This window comes from Atheta coriaria, unplaced genomic scaffold (assembly GCF_025399875.1).
Source record: "Atheta coriaria isolate IRGN ID8LTWV9N9 unplaced genomic scaffold, Caltech_Dcor_3.1 hic_scaffold_10_pilon, whole genome shotgun sequence".
Classification (NCBI taxonomy): Eukaryota; Metazoa; Arthropoda; class Insecta; order Coleoptera; family Staphylinidae; genus Dalotia; species Dalotia coriaria.
Window position 1 is genome coordinate 5,301,068 of NW_027045452.1, and position 27,375 is coordinate 5,328,442.

General features: G+C 36.7%; 3 protein-coding genes across 12 annotated transcripts in view; 2 read left to right on the forward strand and 1 right to left on the reverse strand.

Annotated features, from left to right (window-relative positions):
- The window catches only part of LOC135800714 (uncharacterized), a 31,610-nt gene extending 13,229 nt beyond the window's left edge, over positions 1 to 18,381 (forward strand). For 7 of the 9 annotated variants that reach the window (XM_065314029.1, XM_065314025.1, XM_065314026.1 and 4 more), the window contains 7 exons: positions 11,499 to 11,667; positions 11,726 to 11,924; positions 11,983 to 12,645; positions 12,800 to 12,989; positions 13,093 to 16,246; positions 16,299 to 16,469; positions 16,527 to 18,381. In XM_065314029.1, coding sequence (XP_065170101.1) covers positions 11,499 to 11,667; positions 11,726 to 11,924; positions 11,983 to 12,645; positions 12,800 to 12,989; positions 13,093 to 16,246; positions 16,299 to 16,469; positions 16,527 to 16,707 — 4,727 coding nt within the window. In that variant the 3' untranslated portion in view covers positions 16,708 to 18,381. Of the gene's footprint in view, positions 1 to 8,707; positions 9,046 to 11,498; positions 11,668 to 11,725; positions 11,925 to 11,982; positions 12,646 to 12,799; positions 12,990 to 13,092; positions 16,247 to 16,298; positions 16,470 to 16,526 lie in introns of those variants that run through there. The other 2 variants (XM_065314028.1, XM_065314027.1) reach the window with 2 other exon arrangements.
- Positions 18,382 to 18,436: 55 nt separating this feature from the next.
- Positions 18,437 to 20,145, reverse strand: cm (AP-3 complex subunit carmine). Its single transcript, XM_065314040.1, has 5 exons — positions 20,003 to 20,145; positions 19,708 to 19,939; positions 19,471 to 19,652; positions 18,943 to 19,403; positions 18,437 to 18,882 (listed from the first exon to the last, which is right to left on the reverse strand). The coding sequence occupies exons 1-5, from the start codon at positions 20,035 to 20,037 to the stop codon at positions 18,545 to 18,547; spliced, it is 1,248 nt and encodes a 415-aa protein (XP_065170112.1). The 5' UTR covers positions 20,038 to 20,145; the 3' UTR covers positions 18,437 to 18,544.
- A 2-nt stretch (positions 20,146 to 20,147) lies between these two features.
- On the forward strand, positions 20,148 to 27,252 carry LOC135800716 (uncharacterized). 2 transcript variants are annotated; one of them, XM_065314033.1, is made up of 15 exons: positions 20,148 to 20,309; positions 20,373 to 20,501; positions 20,558 to 20,705; positions 20,778 to 20,915; positions 20,978 to 21,099; positions 21,160 to 21,441; positions 21,498 to 22,078; positions 22,303 to 22,855; positions 22,920 to 23,044; positions 23,103 to 23,330; positions 23,423 to 25,051; positions 25,115 to 25,607; positions 25,662 to 26,692; positions 26,755 to 26,967; positions 27,022 to 27,252. In XM_065314033.1, exons 1-13 carry the CDS (start codon positions 20,274 to 20,276, stop codon positions 26,031 to 26,033), a joined length of 4,836 nt encoding a protein of 1,611 aa, XP_065170105.1. In that variant the 5' UTR covers positions 20,148 to 20,273; the 3' UTR covers positions 26,034 to 26,692; positions 26,755 to 26,967; positions 27,022 to 27,252. The 2 variants fall into 2 exon arrangements, with proteins under 2 accessions (XP_065170105.1, XP_065170106.1); XM_065314034.1 differs by lacking the exons at positions 20,148 to 20,309; positions 20,373 to 20,501; positions 20,558 to 20,705; positions 20,778 to 20,915; positions 20,978 to 21,099 and having other exon boundaries at positions 21,277 to 21,418.
- Positions 27,253 to 27,375: the final 123 nt, after the last annotated feature.

The following is a 27,375-nucleotide window of genomic DNA, read 5'->3' on the forward strand; positions in this document are numbered from 1 at the left end:
AATGACGTAAATGTGGTTAATGAGACGTTGTTATTACTTATAATTAAAATTATGTACTTATACCGCAAACGCCGTCTGCATTACAGTTACATGAGTTTACCATCGTTAGTGTCTATTTTCCGTTATCGGTATTTTTTGGTTTAGTTGGCAACTACCAAGCGGAATGCATTTATTAGCACAACAATGAGTTGGAATCAACGTGCGACCAGCGGCGCTCGCATTTAATAAATTTCTTCCTGGCCTTTCCATTCCGGTGCAATGAATCTCGGCAGCGCACGTGAACATTAATTACACTTTGTACGATGGTGCAACGGGCTTCCATTTTCCACCTCACCTGGAAATCGCCGCCAACGAGTCAAACGTGACGCTGATTAAACTAGAGCGTCTTGTAATTGAATAACGCTGCAATCTAACCTAGAATTGCAACTGCGAGCGGTGAATTTTCGCGACAACCTAACCTATACTGAACGTACAAGTACATGTACATGTACATTGTCCATACTAATTGACTTAACTGATTGCACTTAACGAAATAAAGCCGTAGATAATAAAATAAAGAAATCATGTTTAATGTTATTTATGCGCGAGTGTCGCATGTTGCGTATGGTGGAAAATGTTGGCAAGGAAATATAAATAAGCGTCACCTTAACGTTAGGTGCCGCTGGCACTTTGGTCTTATTATTTTACATACATTGTACATGAACGCGTATGCGTCGCGTAACTAATGTCAAGTTGCAGAGTTCGGGACGAATATAGAATCAGTCAACGGGGCGCATCCAACTTAGCTGTCAAATAAATTCGCAAATCAAGAAGAACATTTGTAGTTTGAGCAAAGTTGACGCGTAATTAAATAACAAACCAAAATGTTGAAAATACGTCAATGCTTTGAGTTGCGATACAAGTACCGAACATGTAAATAACAATAAAAAATAATAATTGATTAAACACTCGCTAATTACGTGTTAATAAATTAATTTTACATATTTAGAACTCGACACATAAAAGATCTATTTATCAAGGACGTTGTCGCGTCGTTTATAAACATTTAACGCGTGCGGACTTTCGTTGGAATTCTAACTGCCGCATAAATATACCGACATAACATATCCTCACTATTAGAACGACCGACAACAGACCACTGCCACATGATGGCGATGTTTCGAACAAGTTAAAGTGTATTTATTTTATCTTTTTACTTGGTATACCAGCAATCTGTTGGCGCCACCATTAGCAACATATCGATGTCTCTAAATTGCATGCTTCGTGCAGTTTAACGACGAACCGCTGGCGATTATCGGGACATGACTGATGTGATCAAACCCACGTGGGTATTGGTATTTAATTGTATCTTGAATCATGATTCGATTTTTTGACATTTAAATTATTAATAACCCATCGTACCCATCGTAAAATGTCGATGAAATGGCATACGAAAGAAAATGACTCGTCAAATGCCATTTTTGCTAATAATTTTCTATTGAAATGGCAAAATATGATCTAAAACTGCCTGGATTGAACTTTCCAATAATACAGGTGCACTTTATTATTGACATTTAACGACAAACCTAAAAATAGTTTTGTTACGCTCTAAATGCGGCACTTTCATTGTCTGTACAAAAACTTTTAATGACCTGAACAAACTGTCACTTATGTTTTGTGCGTTGTTGTATAAATATAGAAATTATCGACTAATTTTCGTGCAAATTATGCGTCAAATTTGGTACAAAATAAAAAATTGAGCAAATTTTCTTACGAAATATTAAACCAGCTCGCGTGCAACATTTTTGTGCCCATATTAAGAATCCCAGTACTCGTATAGCAGCTTGTTATGTTTAATTGTGTTGCGGTTTGGTGTTTCTGTGCCGGCAATGCCGTATTGGAACACTACACCGAAATAAACGCATGTGATGCAACCGATAGCATATCGATAATTTAAATTCTCATTTCGATCCGCTAACAGGACTTTGGCCGCTCGAAATCGTTCCAGGTTAATTTTGATTTGAACTGATTTTGTACGTAATAAACCGATTATAGCCTCGCTACTTATAAATAAATTTGTGGTTATGCTGTTTAACTACCTTTGCATGTACAAATAATATGAGCTACCGGCATTATTATTTGCTGAACAGCGTCGAAAAGGTAAAATTTACGAAAATAAAGTAAACGTGAAAAAAACACCGAATAGATGAACGAACGGTCATTGCCTCGAATGTTAACTAACTGGCATAACTTCTCATGTGAACTCACGTCAAACGTTTCTTTTGCTTCACTTTTAAAATTTAAATTTCAGGCAAAGCCGCACCGAGGATGAGTAGAGATGAGTGGAAGATTTTATAAATAGGTCGCGCCGGAATTTCGTTAATTATAGAAATTTATGTTAATCCACAACGCGCCGCAGCGTGCTTATTAGTGAACGTTGGAATAGGCAACAGGAAATTACTGCATTTTTTTGGCAAACAATATGCCGCTTGAAACACAAAAACTTCCAAAATTAAAACTTGTGTTTACTCTGCTATAAAGTTTAGATTGGGAATATTTTACATTTTCTGGTGGGTGATTTTTGTGTGGTTTAATTATAAATAAAGCCGCGAGCTTAATATCTGGTGTATCTTTGGCAAAGCTTATTAATTTGTTAATTCCAGCATGTGCGTGGAAATTTCGATGGGAACTCGAGCTAAATTTAACGTACTCAATCATCGACACGGGAAAATTTAACAAACTTTACATAACCTCGTTTGGAACACGTTCTGCTTTTGATTAATTTCATTTTAATTTCATTAAACCCTGCCTGAATAAATAAAAAGAAATTTATAACATTGGTTTTCACGTTGTAGTAAAATTACATATTTCGAAAACACGTCATTAATGTTTGTTTATTTTTTTGGCTACTGGGAAAAAATAAGAATCTAAAAATGTGAAAATATAAGCGTTGAAAAATTATACTTTGGCACTTTATCTTCGACGTTGGTTCATGCATTAAAAACATGATATATCTCACGTCAAGCTACAATTCTTGGCTGTAAAATGTAGTTTTTGGCAAAGCCTATACGCTCAGTGAAATTTGATTTACTTTTCGCCTCCGCTGCATTTTCATAAATTTATTTATTTTTATCCGTTTGCAAGCAAAACAATCACAAAAAATCAATAAATTTTTAAGTAGGTACACAAATTGTGTTATTTTCTGTTTCATAATTGCAATTAAACTTTATATGCTTTATTAAAATGTTCGATGATGGCAATGCGGCAACGCTTATTAAGTCGATTCAGCGACATTTACATATTTTTAAAGGCGCCGTAATGAGAGCCATGTCGACTCATTCGAACAGACAGACGCATTCGTTTAGTTAAATTTTAATCGAGCGCAAGTGCTCACATACGTATCATATACTCATGCGTATTCATTTCGTAAATTAATTTAATGTCCGAGCTAAAGTGGTGAAAAATACAGACGCACTCGAAGGATACGTACGGCATATGTTCACGAGACCATCGTAAATAAATGCAATTATACGCCGCATTTATTCGAATGCATAATTTATACGAATTTAATGTGTAATTATAAACAAGTAGGGGAAGGGATGGTATTATGGCCGGTTTTATTTCTTTACATTAAGTAAAACGTGCTTTTTTCGGAAAAATTAATTAAATTGGACGATAACTTTCGCTAGAGCAATAATATCATTAAAATATAAAGATATTTATATGTGAAATTAAATACTTCAGAGATTTATGGCAAAATAATCCATTTAAATTGATTAGTTTTCGAGAAATTCAATAAAATCTAAGAGTAAAACTGAATTTAGCTACGCGACTATAGAAAATCATCGATTCGCAACATTATTTTTCTGTGACTTATAAATTTTACTGTTCCTCGATATCATATAATTGTGAGAATTATTTATAGTCCATTTGGGAAGATTATTCACCGGATGCGACACCAAAATGAGACAAGAAGATGAACAATAATCTTTCCGGTGTAATTATAATTAATTTGTCACAGCTGAATATTACTCATGCCAAAGGTATAAATTTATACAAAGTGGTGATACGAATTTCAACAAAACTTTACAAAGCCGTAGATATTCTGCGATTTAATGAACACTTTGTACCTAAAACAGATTACAAAGATAGATCCCAAACAACATAAAACGCGGTTATAATAAATTCGTCCCGAGTTGTTAGAAGTTCGTAGTTGAACGATGTTCGGCATTGAAAGTGGCACTTTGTTAATGAAACGAAGCGCATACGCCAGCAGTGCGAATGTAATAAAACCAACGAAAATTAATGTGTAAATTCGTACCAAAAGTTTGTAACAATAACATCTGACCACTATAATTAAATATAAAAATATTTGTAATACTGTAAAAGTGCGAAAATAAAGATTTTTTATCTTTACTTCTTATTCACGCCGATGACTTCATGTTTCTCCTCATCGTGCGAAGTAATAAAAACAAGTTACGAGTTAAAACCACAAAAAAACGAGAACTGTCGAAAAAGAAACGATAAGACTTTCAAATATCCCAGCGATGCATCGATAAACCCGCGTATCCATTATTACAGTACACTTTTAATTAATATATCAATTCGTAATGACCACTTTTTGCCGTTGCTTCGAGCTCTGGCCAAGCTGGACCGGCAACTGGTTAGTAAGCAATTATCGTGGCGAGTTTTTTCGTCTTTTTTACAACCTCGCGGATAATTCAGTGATATTTTTACGGCGTCCAACGACTTTTTTTCACTTTATGCGGATGCTTCAAGTGATACGGTTTAAAGCGTGCAAGATAAAGCTGTTACTTGTTACCATCGTGAAAAAAAAGACACAAAATCATAAAATGTATGACCATAAAAATAATTTACCAAATTCTTAACGCGATCATTTTATTGACGTAATCGGTATTCATTTTTCTCAGTTTTGTAAAAAAAATAATTTTTGTTATATTACGACATGAGAAATTCCTAAAATGCTTGAGATTATTGTAGAAATCCAAAACACGCACGTGATAATACACGAAGAAGTTTATCTCATGAAATAACTGCATTATAATTTCTCCTCCTGCGTTTATTTCGTTGCGGATGGATTAGAACACGCCATAACTGAATATCGCAGCGAAATATCATATTAGATTGCTTTATATGGGTGTCTTAATTTATTGTTCCTTTATGAATTTAACAGTCGGGTGCTTAAGTGCCCGCCAGCTGCAGACGCGCGAGAGATGCTGATAAGATGTTTAAATACGGAAAAGGAATGCCATGCCTGACACATCACGAAAGCGAGAAAATACACATACTTGACTTACTAGGATTACAATCATCTAATATTTACTAAAGTGTGTATTACTTCTAGATAAGACAGTTTTGTTATCATGCATCAAGAGGTTTTCTATGAATTACGAATAAACTATTCATAAGAAATGATTTAATTCCAAGTTTAATTAACTCTATACGCAGATGTTGTTTGTTATTTAATCCGTTATATAAAGTATGATAATCGTTGAATTTTGGTGAATTAGGTAATTCAAAATTGGCCCATCGATACGCCCATGCAGAAAACTACCAGACGCAAATTACCTACTGAGAAGTCTTAGAGCGTGGGCAGGAAATTCGGCGAAGCAAAATGAATCGGCCCACAATGCGCACAAACAAAGCCGATTTAATTACACGCTGACAGCGAATGTAACGTTATTTTGGTTGTTTTATATAATACGTTTCTCTGGGGAACTAGTAAGATTTGTATCATGATTTTGCTTACGACAACGATCGCGTTTAATTAATGATAATGACAAAAAAAGTTGGTATTGTTATTCATCACTCGTCGGAAATGATGATGAAAAGAATATAATCGCGAAAAGTTGTTCGGTATCTTGATAATGAAGTCTTCCTGTGTGTTGGGTTGGTATTCGTGTGGCGCCAGACACAACATTCCTCGTTTTCATCAAAAACGCTCCAGGGAGACGTGCATCGAACAACGCCCTGATGCATTTTCGTCGTCTGCATTCTTTTTCACAGCCGGAAAGCCCCCCGAACAGAACAGCTTGATGTTTACTCTCCCTTTGGTCTTTTCCATGCCTATAGAAGGATATAACCAGTGATGGAAGAGCTTGTATAGTGCGAAAAATGCAGTTGAGGCGGCTGCGGCGGCGGCTTTGGCAAAAACACGCCTAGTGAGCTGTGCACACGAGAGAAATGCTGTGGTTGCCCCAGGCAACCATTGGGGGGCGGGTATCGATTTCGCTCTCTGTCTAGTCGGGGTGCATAACCGCCGCAGCCGCCTCCCATATTCTGGTTAGGCTAGGACCTAGAAAACTCATCTTAGACACGTCGCATGAGTCAACCTACTAAAATGCACTAATTTTATGACCAAGGGGGGAAAAAGACAAAACTCTCTTAATCGAGATTGAAAGTGTATGGAGACGTATAGGGGCGGCATACTCATGAATTAGATTACCAAGTGACTCGGTGATGACTCATCGGCGTTTCCAAATCGAGGGGTGGCGGATAAAACTTGACAAATTGCGAAATATTATATTAGATTGATGGATTTTTTGATTAATTAAAATGTCTAACAAGAGATTATTAAAAATATTTTTGTTAAAAATAGAACAAACCTTGAGAAATGTATACTTTAAAAACATTAATCCTACTAAAAACAAAACTTATAAATATTTATTGTTTTAACTTAAACTAAAAACCTATTTTCCACATTTTTTTCAATGCTACACATGTTAAAATCGAGAATAGCCAGAAACAAAACATCGTAAACATGATTACACAAATTGATCTCCAACACAATCAGAATTATTCGTAAAATAAACCGTTTTAAGTTCACACATTTCGTGTTTTTACGATTAGATTCGCCTTTAAGCACCGCGAAAACCATAAAGCAAACATGTAAACAACGCACGTATAACGCGACTATAGGAAAAGTCATCGAACACATATTACATCGTCCCGCAAATCGTCAACGTGCGAACAGCCGTGTGCGAAGAAAAAGCTTTTCCCCGTCGGCGAAAACAGTTCATTACGTGTTTATTGCACGTGCGCCGCGTGCGTCACGTCCATGTTTATGATCACAATACAAATTTATTTACTGGCCGCCAGGTCGCAAGAAACAATGTTCCTTGGGCGAGCGTGCGCATGCGCGTTGCGCCTATGGCTATATTAGGCGCATACGAAAGTCGTATCGGTCGTATCGTTCATTATCGAAAGCATCGACGGTCGCACATATAGGACAACACCTATGGACGTGTGTAATTGACGCATTATTTATTACGACTCGTCGTCGCTCACACGACGCGCGGAGATATCTCGTATCTGAACGTTTAATTTTCGCCCGCGTCGCGTGTTATTACGTGCGATACTTGTTTATTTCTTTTTACATTTACATACTCACATACTATTATTATCTTCGGTTGTAATTCGAGGTTTTGATAGGGTACAATTATGGTAAGCAGCCAAAGTTTTGAAAATTACAATTATACTGAGAAAATGTTAATAAATCTTTTTTATGGTGTTCTAAAAATAGAGATCAATAATTTAATATTATGAAAATATGCTTTTAAAAGTAAGAAAGTTCCAAAAGCAATTTTCTTCACGCAAACTGCAATAAAACGCGAGTGATAATAATGAAAAACAGCAGACAATAGCGGTGATCATAAAACCAGGATCAAACTCACATTAAACTACATTCAGACAAATACAATAAGCGTCTTTAACGCATATTTTCGCCGAGTTTTGCGTGAAAACCCAACGATAAGATATTACGGAAGATATTAAATTAACATTTCTATACACGAGCAGTTATTATATTACCGCACTCGCTTTTATATGAATTTATTGAGAATAAAAAAACACCGGAATAAAAAATGAACGATATCCATCAAGGTTGAATCAATTAAACCATAACACATAGTCAAGTTTTCATCAATTCATCAATAATTCGCCGTCGACAGGCTGAATGAAACCTATAAAAGTGCATATTCACGCGCGAATCATTACACACATCAAGCGTATCCATGACCTTCACAAAGTCAACTTAACTGTTTTTATATAGCTATTGAAACAAGCGACTGCACCTTAAATTGTGCGGTGTTAATCATCGTTTTCAAAACGAAATTGTGGAAAAGTGTATTCACGATTTTAACACGCAAGACCAAATTTGTAGTTGCCACATCCAATAATTATAAATCATTCGTTTCGATGCGGAATGATACAAGCGATTCCGAAGTGATTTAAAGCCCCATCTCTCGAAGAGATAAATGAGAAATGTATACCTAAAAGCAGCAAACAAAACGATCCAAACAAATGTATTCCTCGGCTGTGGTCATAAAGTTCGTAAACGAAATTTGGTCGCAACAAACAGCGCTTTATTATGATAATTTTATTTTTCCGATGCATAGAGCAACACAGGCGACCGCCTGCCTGCGCCTCCAAAAAGGGTTTAGGAGGTCAAGTGTTCCAACCATTCCTGTTATCCGTTCAAAGTTCAATTCTATACTCAACTATCAACAACAAAAATTCAAGTTTCAATTAGTTGCAATGAAATACTTGCACGTGCTACAACTTAACCAAGATAAAAATAAAATTGTGCATCATGTGAAACTATTCATTAAACAAACATAAACATAACTTATCTCTAGATTTATGCTTCTCGTGCTTTAGTGCTAATTAAATTGATCAAGTAGACTAACAAATTAATTACTTGCAGATTGCAGAGTGTGCTAACCGCGCATGACGTGTGCCCGCGATGCACACGTCGTAGAATTGACTAACAATCAACTAATTGTTGACGTTTAAACTACGCAAAATATTAAAACATAACGCAACACGCCATAAGCCGCGAAAGGAGTTGCAAAGCACAAACACTGCGCGCACGTTTTGCATATCAATGCGGTTATATGCTGGCTCATTGCGAAAAGCGCATCTGAATAAACATAAAGATGAAGGTGTTCGTTGGCGTCAAGGCGCCCCCGCATCCCTTTTACATCAAGGGCTTGGACAATTACAATTACAAGCATTATTACATGTTGAAAAAGCTGCGACGCATAGGTAACTATTAATATTGACAAGTTATTCTTCTATAAACTTCTATTTCCTATTTTTTTCGAGTGTATATTTTCTTTTATATTTTTATACCGCACAAAGATTATGTTATATTTTATTCATCCTGCTGATCTAGTTTCTTGATTCATGCACAAATAGCTGTTTTTATAATTTATGATCACGATTGTTATTTTTTCATATTGTTGAATTAGTTTACAGCTGCATATATCTTGATTTTCTGATGTTTTTATTGTGAATACTCATAATTATGTTGTATAATGTTGTATAAAACAGGCTCGGTGGGAATGTGATAGTGACACATTTTTATTTCCAACAATATAATATTGAATTGTGCATGTAAAGTAGGTTATTAATTGCAAATATGCATCGGTTGAGTTGCGGTACAAATACCGAACAACGCAATAACTTCAATTAACTCTTAAACACTACAAGCGGAAGTTTAATTTGCAATTATAATACTCTATTATGAAAATGTAACCCAGAGGAAGACAATGTAAATGTAGGCCTTTCTTCGGCGCTAAATTATCATACATTGCACTTGCACGATTTCAACATCAGCATCAGCATCAAAGTACCGATATCTCCGTTGCATGTAATTTAGAACATGTGTAATTTAAAAAAAACCAAACGGTGCAATTTAAATGTGACTATAAGTGTCATTGCTTACTTCCAATTTAAAAACTAACGACATCTAACGCAATATACTGTTATTCTATTACTTTCGATGATATACGGTGCAATTTGACCAAATTGAATTTCCGCGCTGCTTAAATTTAACGTCTTGTAAGTCCTTGTGAGTCGCGATCGCGTGAAACAACTGCATTCTTGCAATAAAGACGTGTTTTAAGTTATTTAAAGCTTTAAAAGCCGCACATACGCAGTAATAAGGTCGCTCGACGCGATGCGGTAACACGACAAGGATGTTTTATATTGCATCTGATATGTGCGTGTGTTCTTCGAATTCTTCGAGTTCTTTGCGACCCTTGCGTGCTTCATTTACGAGTTACGCCCGTACGTGTAATGTGCGTTGCGTGCCATTATTTACGTGAACAAATGAAATGTTTTAACCGAAAATTTAAACCAAAAATAAAAATTTTCAAAAACACTAAGACCACACATGTTACAAACAAAACGAATTTAATCTGTAAATAATAACATACGCGTGTCATTACGATTTGTAACTGTGGTAAGGCGTAAACTATCAGATTTCCATGCCAGATAATGCAATAACGCGAAAGTTTCAAGTTTTTAATCCGCGTGCACAACACCGCAAGAGGCAATCGTGGTTATTATGATGGTGATAATAATCGTAATCGCGAAATTGCTAAAGGCATGCACGCAAATTATGCATATTATGCACGCGACATGCGCAAGATTATGCGCAATGTGCAACTTTGTTATTTTTGACCAGTAAACTTTTTCTGCATTGCAGTTATTGCTGATATTCGATACTTTAATTGACACTTAATGTCAATTTATAAAAAAACACTAATCATCACTAATTTTAGTTGTTTTAAGTCCGAAATAAACGTTGTGGAAGTTTATACTCGACACAAATGTTCACAACGGACGTGAATAATTCGCAAATGACATCATTGTACTTCACGCAGAGGGTCAAACCATATTTAAAAAACAACGTCGATTAAATGTAGCCGGCAATTGACGAATGACGAGTGATAAAGGGAAGCAAAACGTGCAATAAACATTAATATCATAATAGCACGTCATAAATATCGTGCCCTATCGACATCGATGAACCGAAAGCAGTCCAACTAAAACTAGGATCATATCTCTATTCTTCAATTCTTCTAGCTTGTATCTATCTTCATTCTTTGTGCGATTCAATTCATTTTCTTGTCGCCTCTATTCTCGGCTACTCAACCGACGCCATTGTGCGCGCGCGCCCATTCAATTCAATTCAATATTTCATTTCGTCGTCGAATAAATTACACGCGTTAATGCCGTCTTGCGACTTACTTAAATTTACGCCGTCTTCCTGTCTACTGTTTCAGCCACGTGAGGAAGCACTCGAATAATAAGAGTAAGACATTTTTATTGTTTGCGCCGCGATTTGAATGCGTTTATAATGCGTGCGTTATGCATAATTACACATTGCACATGTGACTCATAAGTTGAACACACAATAAAAACGTTTCTTATATGACGAGCAAAGGTTCTGAACAAAAGATGTAAAGAATCACGTGGGTGCCGCCGAGTGCGACAATAATTGACTCATTAAATGTTACGACAAACGCGGCACACGACAACGGTGACAAAACAGGACAACAAATGACCGCCATTTTGTTTTTTTGTTGTGACTAGTTTCTTCTGAATAAAGATATGTTATGAAATCTTGGAGAATAATTTGGTTTGGGTGGTTGTTGATACAATATGTTGATGTTTTGTATCTTTATTAAAGTGTATGTGTGTTCTTCTAGGCAAAGGAGGCATGAACGATGTCGGATTGGGTCGGGGTCTGGCGCATAGCCCGGACTCCGACTGCAATAGCAACCATCCGGGCAGCGGGAGTGTGCTCAGCAACACCTCCTCACAGGACATCGACTTCATTCAGGACAACTCAGATTACCAATGGTTTATCGACTTTAGGTACATTTACTACTCACATAAAAATAAAATGGCAACAATCTTATTTTTGTGTTATTAGTTATAGGGATAATCACCATACAAGCATACTCTCATTGCCTGAGTCCTACGATGCAGGTGATATTGCCAACTATGAAGCCTTGGCGAAAAACATGGACGCCAATCTGGCCGAGGCGGATATTGAGTCCTTTCGAACTGAGGATATTCATGCCCTCCTCACGAACCTTCCGCCCATGTGCAGTGAACAACTAAGTCAAGAAGTACTACTTCCTTTTTATTACAAAACTGAAATAATAATTTTATTATTTTCTTATTTAGAGCCATAGACAAGGCGAAAGCTTTGCTAGCGTGTCCGGTTCCATGATGGGCAAATTTGATTTCGACAGTTCAAGCCCACATAGCAGTAGCCAGGACGATTCGGCCAACTCCACGTCGATGTCAATCTGCAAATCTGAATTACTCTTCTCGCCGGTGAAGGAAACACCCATGCCCGGAGCGAATTTCAGCGTAGATTCGCTGGATTGCGAGTATAATGATCACGACATCATGCTCACGTGCCAGGCGAATAAGGACAACTACACCATTGCCTTCGAGGGATCGATGACTATGTACTCAGAGGATAGCGACTATCATTTCGCAGATAAGAGTGATACGTCGGGAGGTGGTAGCACTCATTGGGCTGAATTAAAGCATCCGCTGCGCCATCTTAAGACCCAGGATGTTTCCATGACGCAATCGGACACTGGCTTCACGACGTGGAGTAAACTCAAGAAGCGCTGTTGTGAGAATCAACTAAGGCGTCATCCCTCCGGTAATAATAATCAGTCCGTGGACGCCCAACATGGCTTCTCTGATGCTGGCTTTAAGTCACAGAGTATGCCCAACTTGTATAAGCAAAAACTGCGTAGTAGTATCACCGCGCAGTACCAGCAATATGAACAGCAGCGACAGCAAAGAAGTCAGCATCTGAGTAACAGCTCGGTGAGTGTTTTGTATGTGCCTGTGGTGTTGACATAACTTAGTTTGTTTACGAAGAGATAAGTTCGCTTAATGACCAATTGAGTCAACAATGCGCGTTGTGCGTTTGCGCTGTGGCCGCAGAAATGAATTAAGTTTAATAAATATTTCATTTTAGGTGGAATGTTGCACGATTAAGCGTCGGCCGGTTAAAGTCTTCGATATTCAACATCAGGTGCACTCTAGCAGTGGCAACAGCATGTCGGATATGGCGACGAGTATCGACGCCAGCAGCAGTGCTGAATGTAAAGCTCCCAACTTTAATCTGGTCAAACTGTTTATGAAACAGAAGAGCATCAGTGCTGAAGGTACGTATTATTAAATTAAATTTTGTTTAAATTCCTTTGTATTTTATTATTGGTGTTGGTAAATATTGGGTGGATGATTGAATGTCTGATTTCGAATATTTAGGAATGTCGACAGGTTTAGATCATTCCTCATCGCAGAGTGACAACTGGCCGGCAAGTCAATCGGACGAGAGCAACATATCAAACGCTAATCATGCGCCTGGACCACCCAAAGAATGTTTTGAAGATAGTCTGCTGATGGACCAACGCCCACCGGAACCATTGCGAACGTATGAATCTATCTTAGAAGAAGAAGAATCTCGAACGGATGCTACTGATGCAATTGATGGTTCCATGCTAAGCAACAATAATGGTAGCATGGAATATGAGAAACGATTGAGGTCGAGATCAACTAGCACCAATGGTAATCCTCGTCGCAATAATTCAATATCCTCCTCTGGAGGTTCTGGCAGTTTCACAAAATCTGCCAAACTGAAGGTGCCCATTCATTTGATGAACAAGAGCATTCAAACCTCACAATTTGAAACAAAATCAGCCCCGTACAAATTAAACACCACTACAGCCCATGGTAAAGAACCCTACAGAGTTGTAGAGCCTTCATTTTTGAATAAGCTCAAACAAGAAGGTGAAGTCCATAAACCGGTATACATTTTGTATCCGAATTATGTATTGCCTGATTTGGACTTTCTGGAGAAGGAAGAAGTTGCAAAAGTGTTCTTGATGCCGCATAAGATGCAAAAGCCAGCACCCAAGTCGCGTCCATTCAGTTGCAATGACCTGGAAACATTGAAACGCAAAGGTTTTAATCATGTCCAAGATTGGGATTCGTTGAATTTCCTTCTGCCTGCTGAATGCAAACAGATCTTAAGCGACGTTCCCGAGATTGCTCATCATTTACGAACCCATGGAGCTCGTCCTGAAAAACCATCTTTTGCGAAATTGAAGCGTTCTTCAAGACCCGTGAGCTGCGATTGCACTGGCTATGAAAGAGCTGGGAGTGCTGAACGCACCAATATTTCCTCCAGTAGTAGTACTGGCACTGGCCCGAGTTCGGGATACAGAGGTTCGTCTTCTCAACTCAGCGAAAGCCAAAACTCTCCAGCGCCTCAGAATAATTTCAATCCCTTGTTTGTCTATCGTTACGATTCAGTGACGAGCAGCGAGGCGAGTTTGATGGGAAGTGAAAAGCGTTCGATAACCACTACAGCACCGTCTACCGCTCCTCCTCTACCAAAACGAGGCATCAGCCTCCCGGAGACGAAAGAAGTTGCCCCACCTAGACCTCCACTCCCAAGAGGAATACTCCGAAAAGGAATCGAGAATAAGTTGAAAGCCGGCCAGACTAAGCGTTACTCTATGTTTGAGATGAACGAGGACGATATCCTGAATGAAGTGCAAAATAAACGCCACTCACTGCAGGATGCGTACCTGCCTAGACACAAACGCCTCAGTGAGACGGAAGATGAAGGAGTGGATGCAGGCACCTCTAGTAGTAGTCTAGACGAACCCACGGCGTTCAGATCGCAATCGCCTCTGATTAAACACGACGTGCTTTTCCAAAATATCAGCACTGAGGAACTAGTGCAATTGGAGGAATTCCTGAAGATGAGTGGCATTTCAACGTCCGATTCTGATGATATTAATGAAGAATCCATGCTTCAACTGAGATCATACGTGAGCAAATTCCTCTCACTGAAGATCAACCAAGATCCAAACAGGAAATGTGTAAGTTTCGCTGAGAAAGTGAATGTCCTCCCGAAAGCGGTGCCCAACAATTCACCGAATGTTTCTGCTTTGCTGCAACAACGACATCAACATGGCAAGGCATTGGTTGATATGCCAATTTGTGAGGAAGGTGAATCAACACCGGAAATGTCCAACAGCCCAGCGCGTAAAAACTCCAAAGCAAGTTTAATTCAAGGCGTCTCCGATGCTGTCGAGAAAGTTATCCAACACTTTTCCGCAGCGACAAATCAGACCGAATTGAATCAGTTGGGTGACTCCCAGGTTAACCCGCAATGTGCGAAGGCTGCGTTAAATTACTTATGCCCCGCTCTTTATGCGGTGTTAAGCGATGGGTTGAAGCCCAACTTGGAGACATCATTTGGCGCAATTGGAAACTCTGTCTGGCAGGTAGTGGAAGCATCCGCGCAGCAAGGCCCGCTTACCAAAGCGCTCAATGAACTGGTAATGCGGATCAATGGCGAGGATGTCATCACTGAGGGTGTGGTCAAGTTCAATGCATTTGTGTTTGGCTTGCTGAATGTACGCTCCTTGGATGCTTGGTTTAGCTACATGAGGACACGAGAGAGTGTATTGAAGAAGCATTACGAAGCGGATTCGCTACTGTTGATGTCACATACTGGTGGGGCTAGTATCAGGCAGTTGCTTGATAGTTTGATCACTTCTCTGCAACCATTGGCACTGTTTCCGTTCCAGTTTGATTTACTGTTTGAGTATCGGCAATTACATGAGAGTCTGAAACGTATGGATTCGTATCATCAACCAACCAGTCCTGTACACAAATCATGGAAGCAAAACTCTTCTGAGTCTGATGAGTTGTCCACGGCGACAGCAATTCGTAAATATTCCTTTGACGGAAACAGCACAGATCCATCAGTGCCGGATTTACTCAACAACTCGGCAAATCACCGCTCGCGATCTGACAAACCTCGTCCACGGTCATGTATAGACCCTGGACTCCTATCAGCGAAACCCACATTCAAACTTGGTGAAGATGTGAATAGTGCTTTGAAAAAACGTTGGTCCGGTATCAACTTCTCATCAAAACTGTATGCTGCATACAATCGTTTGGGTAGTTTAGCAGCAGAGAATTCCGAAGATGAATACACCGACAGTTTGGAACAAAATGGAGGACAAGCAGCGGATGAGGTTACATTACCGCTTGATGGGCCAGAATCACTCGATTCGAATATTTCTGATGATAAACCGTTGAACGGGCGCAAGTTTAAGAAACTGCAGCGTCGTTGGGAGATGCTCAGTACGAAGGAGGTGTCACCGCCAGAAAGCCCCACACATACACCCAAATCCAAAATACCACGTCCGGTTATTTCACCGATTAAACCCTCTGGGATTCCTGTACCTGTATCACCAACTTACAAGGGTATCAAGGGTGTGGCAAAGAAGGTAACTTCTCCCAACGGGGCTGCCGCAGTGAAATCAAAACCTTTCGCACAAGCGAAAATCAACACGAATCTAGTCACAAGGAGTCCAGCTAAAAAGGGAATTAACCCTAGGTAAGCTTTCTGAATCACTCTATGATTTGCTTTTTAATTATGGGTTTATTAGGACGAGTAGGCTGGATCAAGTGGAAACAACCGAAGCAAGGAACATCACAAGGCCCAGCAGTTTGCCGTACAAACCAGCAACGGCAGTTGGCAAAAACAGCAAAATCACACCCCCAAGACGCGCGGTTTCTACATCAGTGAACCGAAAATCTGCGCAGAGTCACACACCAAAGTAAGCACACAAAAATAATCACGCTTGGATTGTTTTATATTTGGATTTACCATCTAGGGTCGTGCGAACGTTGTCGCACCGCCTGCCATCCGAAAGCGGGCACTTGTCATACAACGAGGGCGAAAAACTAAAAGTGGTGCTCGAAGTGGACGAGAAATGGCTGCTGTGCTGTCGCGGCACACAAAAAGGTCTCGTTCCGAAGGCGGCAGTGATAGCTGCCGATACGGGCCGCTTCTAATCGCCGCCCCAAGTAACAACCACCCATCGGATACGCCAAGTGCAAGTAAGTGCGCGACGTGTGCACGTGCGCGAACAGACTGGGAATTGTGATTCGCTAAGTTTAGGTTGTAGGTGACGTTTCGGTATTATCGATATAGATGATGCAGGAAAACCAACTACAGTTATTTAGCTCGTAAGCATGTACAACTTACTTCAACTAATCCATAAGTGAGCAAACAGCAAGTAATCGCTAACCACATAGTAGTCCATTGTATTTGAGCGACTGGTGCATTTTGCTTTTGTCGATAAGATACAAGGTATGACATTGTAATTCGTTGTAAAATATTTCAAACGAGAGAGCGGTCGATGGCGCACACGATTTTCAACAATTGATTATTTATTCTGGGTTCGTTTCATCACGACTTTTATTTATTTTACTGGTGGTGGTTTTTTCATGCACATTTTCAATCGCGGGCATTGCAAAAGCAAAACAAAATTGAAACAAATCACTCTTAATCAATCATGTCATATCGCCTTCATTCCTCATTAACTAGTGCAAACATCCTGGTGGTTTGTTTCAATTTTAATTGGATATTTGGTGCACTTTTTAGTATTATTATGGTACAAAAACGTGATAGCTGCTATTAACTAACACTCACCTTATCATTGATTACCATCCGGTTAGGTTGTACATATCTGCATGCTTTGAATACTAACATCTATGCGGCACTTCTATTTTATTATTTTGCACCGAATATTTGATTCCGGTATTTGTGTAGCGATACCGTTGGATTAAGTATGTGACACGTTGAAACCACCGTTCGCACAGAGCTGGAGACTCGATATTCTAGTAAATATCGTAGTATTCCTAAATCAGATTGTTTAAAACTCAAAATTGATCAAAGGCTCTAACAGCACTCACGTATTTCGTTAAAAACCGTTACAATAATGCAGGTTATATTTTGTTGAAAGTTGTTAAATGTTAAAATCGTGTTTATCGTGTTAATATCGGCAACTCTCCGTGCTTCTTGACTTAAAACATTTATATTTGGACATAATTGTGATAATTTATTCATTTCTATTATGATATTGATATTAATTGATATGTAAACTAAATATTCTAATGTATATTACCTCCTAAATCAGCCATTTACGACACTATTGTAACATTTGTGTAAAACTTGTATCATTTCTCGATCGACAAACTAAAAGGGCACATGAGTTGAAAGATTTGTGTGTGTATTTATGTAAATGAGGCCTTATTATTAAGTTTGGTCAGCGCAAACAGAGCAAACGAGCAGAAACCTGTGGTGAATAATGGAAGCAGATTTGTCTCGGCGACGGTCGACATTATTAGCTAATGCATACAAATTTTAGATAATCGTACTTTTAGCCTTATACAATAGATAGTAAAAACCTCTCTCTGACTGTGTGGGCTACCACGGATTACCAGCACACAATATACTACTGCTTAGTTTATTATTTATTGTGTACACTCGTAGTTTTGTTTGATTATTTCGTACTTCTGTTTGCGATTACAGACGTATTCTTGAGTTTTATCAATTGAATCATACAAATACCAATGGAACATTAAGATTATGACGAAAATGACTAATGTTATTATAAATAAATGTGTAAATAATTGCTTCAAACCATTATTGCATTGATAACTAATAAAATGATTAAAAAATCACCAGCATAATTTTTTTCCACAAATATTTGATTCTTTTTAGTGATTCAACGAAAAATAAAAAGCAATAAATTTATTTTCGTACATATTTGCTCCAATAAACGATTTTTAAATATATAAAACATCTGAAATAAAAACTAATGTCATAAATCAGGGGATATAAACTCTACATCCGAATTTGGAATCGACCGGCCTTGGTAATGTACTTGACGCCTTTAAAAGGTTTGTACTTCTCCCCGTACATATCCAATCGATGAACCTTAAGTCCACTTACAGCCATTTGATTGATCGTAAAGTGAACATTGATTGACGGATTGATTTCTGAAGTATTACTGCCGATCGCAATCGCCACACTGCCACGGATATTCGGCAGCTTCGTCACGTCGATTTTACCAATATCCCAGTGCAGAATTCTCGCAACCGGATCAAAGTTATACTTGCCCTGATTTGCGACGAGATTGCAGTTTAAAATCGCCTTTGGCATGAGTACTTCCAACTTAACACCTGACAAATTAAAAATAATCATTTAAAACGATAATTAATATATTTATAATTCGGTTTTACCTTCAACTGTTCTTCCCAATGTATGTTTGGGTCCCACTGTAATGTCAATACGCCCTTGCTCGCCAGTTTTAACGACAAAATTATGTCGTACGTAGATTGGTATTGCCACAACACTTTGGCTACTAATGTGATACGAAATAAGTCGGAAGTTACCATCGGGTGGAATAAACGAGAGGATTTTCTCGCCTTCCCAACGCTTGAACCTTACACATGGATGAAAACTAATGTCGTCAAATAATCGAGGGTTTATGAAAGACAAGGTGAGGTCAGGCATTCCACTCAATTTAATACAACAGTCAATATATCCTTGAATTTCGGCAAAGACTGTTGATCCTGTTTTATCAATAATGGCCTCAACTTCTTCAACAACATCGAAATAAGCCTCATTGTTGGTGTATTTTACACCAGTGCGACGCCATGGAATGTTAGACAGTTGCCCAGTTGGCAATGTACCACTTACACTGAAAATAATTGAATCACAATCCATGGAAACCTACTATTCACAACCAAAAGACAAAATAAACTTACTTTGATTTTCCAGTAACTGTATTAGCAATAGTTCTAAGCAAATTGGGTGGTTTTATCAGTTCCTTCAGAATATTACTTTCTGTAGCTAATGGATATCCATTATCTAACATTTCATCCAGCAACTCATAAACAACAACGTAATTTTCTTTGATAATAGTCTCAGTACAGTCATTAAAATAATCCTGTAAATAAATTATTAAAAAAACTACTGTTTAGTAGCTATAAATAGTGTCTTACTTGGAATGTATCTACAATACGATGTAAAAACTCCACTACAAATAGTGGTGGCATCTCCTCCATGCACACAGCAACAAAATGTACACCATTTCTTCTAATACTAATTAAATAGTGATGTGGTGTAGCAATAACCGGCGGGATATCTTGAGGATTCGCAATTTGTGCCTCCAGATAATAATCACATACTGATCTTGAGACTACACTCTTCCAATGTTTTTCAAGAAAAACATCTCTAAAATTTATTATGAAGAAATTTAATTAAAAATTAAAATTACTTATTTAGTAGGTAACTTACCCAGATGAATTGATCATAAATAAACTGTGTATCATCTTGATACAACTCAAAGCTTGATTTGTTTTAGACCGAATGAAGAGTTTGTCTTGTTTCTGTTCACTTATGGTTCACTTCAGTTCATTTCTTCCACGTACTGTAAGTTTAACCATAAATTGAAAATATCAAGTATTCGGGGGTATCCAACGTTGCCAGTTAATCAACAAGTTTTGAAATAATTCTCAAATACGTGACATTTATTATTATTACATAAATATAAATAGTTCATGCCAAAATGATGAAAAAATATCCCTTCGAAGAAAAATCAGAGGTAAATATTGGTTTTTGTAATAAATTTACTATATTTATATAAATAAATTCGCATTACTTACAGATATCATATCCGCAATTGTTTAGTGTTGAGGAAGGACGCCTAAAACTTCATTTTATTGCGTTCAATTTGCACTTTATTTTATTCGTTATACTTTGCAATCTATTAGCACTTTTCATCGCGTCATTCACTGTAAGCTAAATATTATAACTCACTTTATACTATAACCTCACAAATGAGCTTTTTAGTTGTTTTTTGAAGTGAATTCAACGTGGGTTTTATTCATAATTGAACTGGTTTGTTTCTTGGTAGCTGCAGGTGATGTAACACTAAGTCTGGTACACTATGTTACAAAGTCTTTAATAAGTTACCACTGTTATCAACGAGTCTCAATTGGTATAAAATTTATATAAAAACTTACTTTATAATATTATATGTTAATTGATTATTGTATTATTTGTATTGCAGTGTATTTAATTTGCATGATTATTATACTTCTGGCAACACTTGTGACTTTGGTAATTCCTAAAACAATTGTGCTTCTAAAATGGCTCCATTTGACCTTTACTATAGCACGCAGTATTTTAAAAAATGGATACATATTAAGTAATTTGACATAATAAGTAAAATACATTTAGAATACACTAAAAGTATATTAACAATTTAAGGGTTTTTTCTTCATAGTGGTGAAGCCATTGATTCACACATTCGAGTCATTATGGGAATATATATAGTGTGTGTCATTATGCTTATTCAATGGTTTGCTGCTTTGTGGTTCGAACAATGTGAAGTATGATTAATTTAGATTACTACTCTCTACGTTTTATTTACAATTATTTACAATTTTTAGCAATGTGTTGACTACTACATAACTACTGATACAGCACAATTCTCAAAATGGGAGAATTACATCACCAGTATATTCTTTGTGTTTGGGGGAATTACAAACGTAAGCTACGGTGGTGCACCGCTGACCAAAACAATCGAAAAGATCGTTTTAATCCTATTGGGTGTTATATCAATTGGCTTACTCAAAGGTGGAGCATATGCTAGCTTAACAGTGTTGCAAATCAATGCATTTTATTTGGATCGCTTAACCAAACATCACAGTAATTTTATAAGACACAATTTGGTGGGACCATCAGCAGTTATTGAAAACCTAAAATAATTATTCATTATGCTCCACAGACACGCAACCCTAATATATATTCCAATGATCTACAAGAGGAAGTCGAATTGTTTTTTGTAACTTATCTTCCGAAGATGATTTGTAGACAAGAACCGGAGTTACTCTTGCAGTTACCACGTGGTATCAAACTGCATATGAAGAAAGATATCTATCGAATGTATTTTAAGAACTCGTTTGTATTCAAACACATGCCGATAGAAATGATTGCTGAAATAGCTGATTCGATTACCATTCAAAGTTATCCGATTGGTTCAAAAATATGCGATGCTAATGGTATCTTGGGTAGAATGGTGTTTATCGCAGAAGGTAGCGTACGCATAATGGCGGCCAACGATGACGAGAACATTATTATGATATTATGTGTTGGATCATGTCTTGGTGGTTCTTTCTTATTTCTGCCTCGTAAACCAATTGTGTCAATGTATGCTGTGAGCTTTTGCACGGTGCACTGCATCACTTTTCGAGACTTCTGGCTAAAAAATGCTAAAATGCAGAATAGGAATAATTCTCTACATAAACACTTTCAAGATCAGCTACGTCTAGCTAGAAGAGATATTGAGTTTCGCAAACAGTTCAATTTGTAAGTATGATTTTAATTTAAGCTGTATTTAAGCAGAAAAACGACCAAAATTATGTAAAAAGTTAGCATTTATTGTTTGCGTTTTATAGGTTATGTATTATAGGTTATCTAATATATTCCGACGCCTTTTTAAAAAAAACAAACTCGTTTCTCTTCATATTTCTTCATAATCTTGTTTTTCCTGAAGTTAAAAGCAAAAATGTTATTTATTTAAATTGTTTCAGGCCGCAAGTGTCATTTCATGAAATTAAATCGAAGATACCGACTGAAATGCTCGTTTGGAATTGTAAACACGATGTACATTTAAAGGGCAACTACTTTTTAAATACGATAAAGATACGTTATGAAGACCGCACATTTTTGAAAACAACCGGATTAATGCGATTCCGTCCTGGTTCAGAGCTACTTAAATTCTGGACCATATTCATGATTGGATTAGTTCTAACTGTCATGCTTGTCTATCCAATTCTCATTATTTTTAATCCGTATCTCCACTATCCACCTTTGTTCCTAACTTTACAACTACTCGTTTTGATCTGTTACGCGTTGGATTTGTTTGTGGAATGCACAACTGGAATAATATCAGAACGCGGATACGAACTTGACATGAAACTGATTCTAAGGAAGAAATTTTCCTCCAAAATTTTTATTATAGACATTGTTGCAGCTATACCATTCGGATTCTGTCTATATATTTTGTTTCACACTGGTTTTTTGAAGATGAATATACTAATTTTCAAGTTATTGCAATGCCAGTGCCTTATCAAGGCTGTTAAGGTAGACACAATAAATTTATTTATTAATAATAATTAATAAGAATAATAACTTGGGATTGTTTTAGCTTCCATGTTATTTTCGCCGTTTGGGAAGGAATGGAAATTGTGACAGTATTTTTAAAATGGTGGTCTTACTTTTGTACTTGAATTATATCTGGATGTGTATTTACTATTTTATATTTTATGATAGGTATGTATTTTCAATCTTTTTGTGGAAATGGAAATTAATTTAGTAAATTATTTTTTAGCAAGGAAAGTAGTTGGATAACAGTCCTTCCGGGAAACTTAAAGGATTACCATAGACTGTTTATCATTTACACTTATACTCTAACTGTTTCTACTCTCTCCGATTGTTATCATCTCTCAAGCGTGACTGAAATGTATTTTATATTGTGGCTACAATTATTTGGTATTGTTTTCTACATTTATTTCTGGTCGTATGTCACTAGCTCCATTATTTTAAACACTAAATCCAGGTAAATAGAAAAAATCATGGTTTGAGTTGCCGTACAAGTATCGAGCATAATACAACAGTTCAATCCAAACTATTGATTATCTTTGTTTTTAGATTTGAATATTTTGAGCAAATCTATAACCTGAAAAAATATCTATCTATTTTAAAAGTCCCAAATATGATACAAAATCAAGTAAAATACTTCCTCACACAACAATGGTATTATTATTCAGGCAATGTGGAAAACCAATCCTTTGATTATCTATCAAGTAGGATCATTTATCAAGCAAAAACTCAAAGATACTTTGACATTCTAAAACAACAAGTAATTTTCTCACCTTTGCCAAAGCGAGCAATCAATGAACTAGCTGTGAAGTGTAAGCCTATTTTCTGTCCGACAAACAACAATTTTCTGACAAGAGGCGCTGTAGTTGAGCACATGTACATTATCGAAGAAGGAACCCTTGAAGAATCAATGTCTTATAAAGACTGGGTACGATACATCTGCTCGGGTGTTAACTTTTGTCTCATAGAAATGTTCCTGGAAAAACGCTCTCACTTGACTTACAAAGCAGTAACTGACGCGATAATTATATCAATCTCTAAAAAAGATATTGATGATGTTTTTTATAAGTGGAACAAGCCGTTGAGCCACCATCTGAAAACAACCGTGAATAAATTCGCGCAAAGTACAGAGGTATTCCGAATATTTAATGAAACATTCAAAGAAAAAGAAGAAAAAGTGGCAAAGACAAAGTTCAAGTCCTGGAAAACTTTTTCCAAACACAAAAAGAATAAAAGCTGCATTGATTACAATCGATCGTTAAAAAAGTCGTACCAATTGAGGATATGCAAATATTTCATGATGAGACGAACAATTTTACCGGATGGACAGTTTATAAAAAAGTACGAAATATGTTTCTCAGTTATCCTAATCTTTTCGATAATCGCGCATTCGTCAATGTTGCTAATAATGGACCTATCTCACTATTCGTTGTTTTTGTATATATTTTTCTTTATATTTGGACTGGTGGATATGTTCCTTAGATTTCACATGGCTTACTATAACGAACAAGGAATTCTTGTTACACATCCATGGTGCACGGCAAAAAATTACATTACAACAAGCTTTTTGATTGAATTAATCGCTCTGGCACCGGTTGATATCATTTTGCACTCTAGATCAACGATTCTTGATGAAGATAGAAGTCTATCAACAGATCATTACCTGAAGTTTATATTTTCGTTTAATAAACTGCTGTACCTTTATCGGTACAAAGGAATTTATTATCTAAGCAGTGGAAGTATACATTTGTTAGATGCTTATCGTATAGCAATGTGGGTGATTCCTTTGCTGGTAGTTTTCCTAAACGTTTTGACAATGACGTACTTCTATGTGAATTTGGATTTGAAGTTAAACTATAATGAAATAGAACGATCCTCGTGGTATTTTGATTACGACATACTGGAGTTAGGCAATATGTATATTGATGGCTTCTTTTGGGTTACTATGACAACATTGGGTTGCCTGCCTTTGCGTGCTGATACTTATCCCTGGATATTGCCCGAAATAATTATGATGTTTATTTGTCTTTTATTCGGACACATTGTACTGATGAAGGTTTTAATTCTGATTGTGAAAATTTACAATTGCAAGCACAGTGCCCTCTGGAATAATCTAGTACATTCTCAAGAATTAATAAAATATATGAAGAAAGCCAAGTTGAAAAGTATACTTGTAAAGTAAGAACTACACTTACACCAACAAGAAATGATCTTTAAAATAACCTTATTTGATATTTTTAGATGGACTATTGCCCATCTTGAGTATAACTGGAATCAAAAAGTTGGTGCGAAAGTTTCATTGATGAATAATTGTCATGGTGCCCTTCGAAATGCGTGCATGAATCACATCTATAGCAAGCTTTTCTTTAAAATGGACATTTTTAACGCTTATGCAAATACATTATCCAGTATACTTGGACCACACTTTAAATCTGAATATTTTGCCACCCAGGAAGCGATCATTGATTTCAGTGATATAATTCCCGATCTGTATATTGTTTATAGCGGTGAAATTTATGCTATGAACGCAACACGCACAATTCAAGAAGTTTTGCCCGCTGGAAGCATTTTTGGCAATTTTGATAACTGCAAGGCAACACGTTGTATGATGTATTTTATATCCAAGAATCCTGTCCACATTTTAAAAATTGACACTTTGCTGTTTTATCAGTTAATCGAGAATTGTGGCGGTCTTAAACAAGTAATACAACGACGCCTTGTCCAAGGCAATTTGGTAATGTACAAATATATTTTATTTGAAATAATGTAACTGTTGGTTATATTTTAGTCATACATCAAAAATGCACTAGATTCCGAATGTTTGCAAGAAGTGGTGCATGCATTAATAGAGAGCAACGTGCGAGAGTTGGTACAATTCGCATGGCAAAAGTATAATGTAAAAGTTATGCAACCAATTCGATGGTTTCTGGAATTTTGCTCATTTGCATCCGTATATTGGGTACTATATATTTATAGTTTCTCAAAGGATTCTCTGAAGTACATAATAATATTTTACACGTTTGACGCCCTATTTGCGCTCAATTGTATCCTGGTAAATTTAGAGAAAAGATTCAGTCATGGAGCTTCTAAACAGATTTTCCTACATTATATCCGTTATCATTTATTTTATATTGTCTTGGAATACTTCCACTTGAATTAATTCCGTACCTCACTGAAAATTACTACTGGATGAATTTATTCCGACTAAATCGTGTTCTGAGGTTAATCCAGTACCATTTTTTTATGAAGGAAGTGTTCAAATCTCTAAGAATTGACTTCTCACTATTAATTGTTGTGAGCAGCATTGCCAATATCTCTTTGTTTGTGCACATTTGCAGTTGTGTGGTGTATTTTTTCGCATGTCCGGATGGTATATGTACTCCAGAGTCCTGGTTGGTGATTAACGTTGACTCCGATGAGAACGAATATATAAGTTGTGTGTTTTATGCAATTTCGATTGTCACTCAATCTGGATTCTCGACATTATTTCCAATTTTGACGAAAGATCGATTGGCATGCGCTCTGATTGCTTTAATTGGTCGAATGTTGTTGTTTATAACAATTGGACAAATGTTTATGTCTTTTAGATTCCTCAAACAAAGTTATTTATTCTTCAGCTATAAATACATGCATTTAAAGAAATACCTTCAGTTTACAACAATATCATCTTCCATGATAAAAAATCTTTGCACGTACTTTAAAAATTTATACACACATCAGCACGGAAATCAGATACCAATTTTAATACCACAATTGCCATCGTACATGCAATGTGCATTGAAGAGTTTAATCTATGGTCAATATATATTTAATAATGTGGTAAGTATAATGAAAATGATATTGGTAAATATTGCTAATTTCAATTATTATTGTTTTAATAGATCTTTCAAGATTGTCATCATGATTTTCTCCGACAAATGATGTTATTCGCACGTCTTCAAACTTGTTTTCCAAATGATGTAATATGCCATGCTGGGGAGATTAACGAGACGATGTACTTTATAAAGGAAGGAATTGTTCAGATTTTCAATATATCTAAACCAAATGAAGAAACGTTAATTGATGAGTTAATTGCAGATGACTCTTTTGGTATTGTAAGTGTTTACAAAAGCGTTTAGTATCATTTTAATATAAATTGTATTTTATAGGTGCAAGGTTTGTTTAAGAACAAACCGCATTTGTTTACGTGTAAAGCAAAAACAGTTACAACTTTGCTTACGTTAGAAAAAAGAAAATGGGATCATTTACTAGTATTTTTTCCGTCGTCATCTTACGCTATTTATCACCAGTTTAATGTAAAATAAATCCCAAATGTATATTGTCAAATTGAATTATAACTGGCAACATTGTATAACTGAGCAAATAAATACAAACTCCCACTCTTGTGTCTAGATTTTGTTCTGATGTGGCTACACTCACCTACGTCAAATGTTAACCCGTTTATCAAAGCTGATAAGCTTGTAAACACCAGTAAATATTACATACGTGTATATTTTGGTATC

Bases quoted from the DNA above. Each gene is read 5' to 3' on its own strand.
- cm (XM_065314040.1), bottom strand. From the start codon at position 20,037: ATGATACACAGTTTATTTATGATCAATTCATCTGG. The intron at 19,940-20,002 runs GTAAGTTACCTA...AATAAATTTTAG, and splicing joins TTTATGATCAATTCATCTGG to AGATGTTTTTCTTGAAAAAC. The intron at 19,653-19,707 runs GTAAGACACTAT...ATTTATTTACAG, and splicing joins GTATTGTAGATACATTCCAA to GATTATTTTAATGACTGTAC.
- LOC135800716 (XM_065314033.1), top strand. From the start codon at position 20,274: ATGATGAAAAAATATCCCTTCGAAGAAAAATCAGAG. The intron at 20,502-20,557 runs GTAAGCTAAATA...TGAGCTTTTTAG, and splicing joins TTTTCATCGCGTCATTCACT to TTGTTTTTTGAAGTGAATTC. The intron at 25,052-25,114 runs GTAAGAACTACA...TGATATTTTTAG, and splicing joins TTGAAAAGTATACTTGTAAA to ATGGACTATTGCCCATCTTG.